The 4,443-nt window shown below is 40.4% G+C and overlaps 1 protein-coding gene across 1 annotated transcript in view; it reads right to left on the bottom strand.

Annotated features, from left to right (window-relative positions):
- pi4kaa (phosphatidylinositol 4-kinase, catalytic, alpha a) overlaps positions 1-4,443 on the bottom strand; it is a 53,791-nt gene that overhangs the window by 30,240 nt on the left and 19,108 nt on the right. Inside the window, exons 25-27 of the mRNA XM_037692165.1 lie at positions 3,404-3,528; positions 2,331-2,412; positions 1,013-1,096 (exon numbers count right to left, since the gene is read on the bottom strand). Coding sequence (XP_037548093.1) covers positions 1,013-1,096; positions 2,331-2,412; positions 3,404-3,528 — 291 coding nt within the window. The remainder of the gene's footprint in view (positions 1-1,012; positions 1,097-2,330; positions 2,413-3,403; positions 3,529-4,443) is intronic.

Below are 4,443 nucleotides of genomic sequence, written 5' to 3'. Positions count from 1 at the left end.
TCTTTGAACATCTTCCTGCACTTCACTATTCCACCACCAGGTTTCCTTATCATCCATTCTCTGTCCAGATGACACACCAAGTACCTTCCTACCTGTCTCTCTAATTACTGTTGCTGTAGTAGCCCAGTCATCTGGAAGCTCTTTCTTACCACCCAGAGCCTTTAACAGCTCCTCTCTGAACTTATCACAACATTCTTCCTTCTTCATCTTCCACCATTTGGTCTTCTTCTCTGATTTTACTCTTTTTCTCGTCTTCACAACAACAGTCATTCTACACACAACCATCCGATGCTGTCTGGCCACGCCCTCCCCTGCCACAACCTTACAGTCTCCAATCTCCCTCAGGTTTCCTCTTCTACACAGAATGTAGTCGACCTGCGTACTCCTTCCTCCACTCTTATAGGTCACTCTATGCTCCTCCCTCTTTTGGAAATAAGTGTTGACTACAGCCATTTCCATTCTCTTGGTGAAATCCACCACCATCTGTTCTTCCTGGTTTCTTTCCTTCACACCAAACCTACCCATCACTTCCTCATCCTTTGTTTCCTTCACCAACGTCCAACAAAAAACTAAAATTATCTGAACAATTGCTAAAAGCTAAAATTAGTAAAACAGTAGACAGAAGCTAAAATTTGCTAAATGTAAGAGCATCACATTAGCAAAAATTAACTATGAGTTCAAGCTAGCAAAACAAAAACTACACCAGCATAACAGCTGCTAAAAGCCATCTACCAAAACGGTAAATGGAAGCTAAAATGAGAAAAACAGAAGCTAAAAGCTAAAAATAAAGCAAGTATGCTGAAGATTTCAAAAAGGATAATGTTTTAATGCATTTCTATGAAAATGTAAATAAAGTTAAAAAACCCAAACGTATAAAAGTTACAAATACCAAAAGTTAAAGAACGAGCTGAACGTTTTGAAACTATCGGCTGAAATAACTGAAAGTGGTCAGAGAACAGGACGTGAAGGAGGGAAACATCGGAGTGAATGAACCGTGAAAATAAAGTCTTACCTCTCTGGCTTCGTACGTGTCAGGGACGGTGATTCTGTACTGTGTGTCTGGAATGTCATAATAAGGCTGGTCCTTATGGATGTCCTGTAAGACACAGCAGGGACACTGAGTACATCCTGATGGGATGAAGATAGACATTTGTCCAATGATGTAATGATTACAGCCCGACCAATTTATTGTTGGGGCTGATATTTTAGGTCGATATATATTTGGGGATATATCGGTGATAATTGTTCCATTATACGCTAATATAAGCATTTCTAATTTTCATCCCTAAAATGCAGGAACCAGCTGTAATTATACAATGCATCCAGCAGAGGGCACATGAAGACAACTTTCAAGTCATGGCCGTTCACTTAAGTTTCACTTTCAGCACAGATGAAGCTGGGAGCATTACTGTGTAGAGTATTTTACTGAACAGAGCATGGTGAGTTGATTTTAATTGATCTGTAAAAATTAAAACAAATCCACAATAATAAATTCTCCTCAATCCTCCAAGTGTGAAACTTGTCTGTTATTATTTTCATATTTTGCCAAATTAATGTAAATGTTTGATGTTAAACTTTGATTCTGAAAATAAATGACCGCATTCATTTTGATGGGTCAAAGATAAATAACGTCTCTCGTTACATTTCTGTTAAAATTCAATGCACGACATTTACACAGTCAGAAAGATGAGGAACTCGTGAAAAGTATGAATATATATCCCATATGACATACTACTACACGTGCTTGTCATGAGCTACGTGCCTCTCAAGTTAGCAAACTAACGTTAAGATAACCTAGCATAGACTACTGCCTTGTAAAACTTTATCCAGAACAATAAATCTAATGTAGAGGTAAAATATATCAGTAAAATTATCTTTGTCGTCCTCAATGAAATGCATTGTTTGTCTGAAATCTTTACTCTCTACAAAAAAAAATAACTCTGCTGTGGTCAATACTAATTAGACCATCATACGTGACTGACTGTTTAAACAATGAACAGGAAGGTGTTTCTTTGTTTAATTTATATTTTTGTGACACACTTGATAACTTTATGGTGAACAGTGGAGGACAGAAAATGTGAACGCACATTAAGAAGACTGTTTTTATGACCAGTGCTCCACTTGTAAACCTACTGTGGCACTACATATAGCATAGATCTGATTAGCTTAGCTTCATGTTGCTAACAGCTGTGCTAAATAAACAAACCCCGCTCCACTCACTGTTTTCTTACATTCTTGGGGGTGGACAAAGATAAAACATTTTCAGCCATCATATCGGTGATGGCCAAAATTTCCATATCGGTCGGGCTCTGGTAACGATCATCACTTACAGCACCGAGGGACAACGAGAGCGTCTGCAGGATGTCCAACATGGTCTTCAGCACTCGACCGCTCCACAGCAGGTGTGGGAACCTGACAACACGTGGATTTGAACCATGAACAAAACAGTCTGTGCACAAACACCATGCTTTATTTTTATTTAATTATAAACACGTGATTAAAAATCAGACGAGGTTAATTTTTGTGTTGACTCCTCAGACAAAGTAGGACAGCAGCGGTCTTTTAAAAAGCTCATGGGGAGAGTCAGAAAGCTCCACCTAAGATCCATCTAGAGCTCTACAGACGTCCGTGTTGACCAGATCTGACCTTGAAAACCTAGTCCATGCCTTCATTACAACCCAGCTGGACTACTGTACCTCTCTTTATGATGGGGTCAGTCAGGTCTCCCCGTCACGTCTCCAGCTCGTCCAAAATGCTGCAGCTCGGCTCTGAACAGGAACTCGTAGGTTTGAGCTCATTTATATATTACAGGTCTCTCTTGTAACTGAGTCCTGGTGACTCAATGAGACTAACCTGTATAAAGAAAGGTTGAATGAACATCTCAGCAGTTCTGACCTCCCTTCACTGGCTCCCCGTACGTATCAGAATAGATTTTAAAATTCTCCTGTTGACCTTTACGTGCATTAATGACCTTAAATCCTCATGTCTCTCTGATCTACTTCAACCATAAGTTCCTTCTCGGGTGCTGGGATCATCTGACCAGCTGCTTTTGGTTGAGGCTCAGAGGAGATCAAGCTTTTTGGGTCGTGGGCCCTAAACTCTGGAACAACCTGCCCAACATCTTCCATTAATAAACGCTCTAATCTCAGCATAGCGTTGGATTTTTGTTAGTTTTATCAAACGGTTTGAGTTCAAAGTGTTCGATTTGATGGCTTCACTTTGTCACCATTGTGAGTTCCCTCAACACGCCCACATTTCTCCTCTCCTGCCAGCTCACCTGAGAGGTCAGCATCACTCTGCAGTAACGTGGTATCACTAATATGGTCGGACCGTTAACCGGTCCTGGTACAGGTGCGTCCCTGGCACTACGGGTAAAAAAACGTGTAATTGGATGTGTTCTCACGTTTCAGCCAGACCCGACAGGTATTTGTCCGCCACTCTGCGGATGCGTTTGTGGATGTGGTTGAAGTTGACCAACAGGAACTGAGCGTGATGTTCCAGCTCCTCCTCGTGGCCTTTGGTCTTCGGCTGAAAATGGAACACGTAGATGTCCACGTTAGATGTTCTGCCTGGCGCCATTGTTCCTTTACAAAATACATGGTGGCTGAAATAATCCCAACACTACGGAAGAGGATTAGGGCCACGGTAAAATTATTGTTGGGAAGCACGACGGTTCAGTGGTTAGCACTGTTGCCTCACAGCAAGAAGGTCCTGGGTTCAATCCCCGGTTGGACCTGGGGTCTTTCTGTGTGGAGTTTGCATGTTCTTCTCGTGCTTGCATGGGTTTTCTCCAGGTACTCCAGTTTCCTCCCACAGACTAAAAACATGCATGTTTGGCTGCCTTCAGGTCCAGGCCTCCCTTGAAAAAGAGATCTGTGATCCTGATTAAATAAAGATTAATAAATAATTATTATTTTTCCTTAAGTCTAAAATTAATCTCAGAATTCTGGCTTTAATCTCAGAATTCTGACACTAATCTGAGCATTCTGGCTTTAATCTCAAAATTCTGATTTTAATCTCAAAATTCTGATTTTAATCTAAGAATTTTGACTTTTTTCTAAAATTCTGACTTTAAACTCTAAATGTTGACACTTTTCTTAGAATTCTGATTTTTTTTCTTCAGAATTCTGAATAATGTCAGAATTTCGACTTTTCTCAAATTCTGACTTTAATCTCAGAATTTTGATTTTTTTCATCAGAAGGTTTTTTTTATTGCACCGTGGCCCTAAAGCTCTTCCGTACAACACAACCTGCTACAACTTGAAACTACAAAAAAGGTTGAATCATGTCATCTGGACTTCGTTTTTTTGTTAAAAAGAAACGTTTCGCCCCTCATCCAAGAGGCTTCGTCGGTCTGAGGCCTAGCCATCTGGTATTACCCAGAAGCCACCCTGACTCCAGATGACATGATTCAACCTTTTTTGTTGTTATATACCTGGATGA

Source organism: Nematolebias whitei, chromosome 18, assembly GCF_014905685.2.
Source record: "Nematolebias whitei isolate Nwh7 chromosome 18, NemWhi1, whole genome shotgun sequence".
Lineage (NCBI taxonomy): Eukaryota > Metazoa > Chordata > Actinopteri > Cyprinodontiformes > Rivulidae > Nematolebias > Nematolebias whitei.
This window is presented reverse-complemented; position numbering and strand designations above follow the sequence as displayed.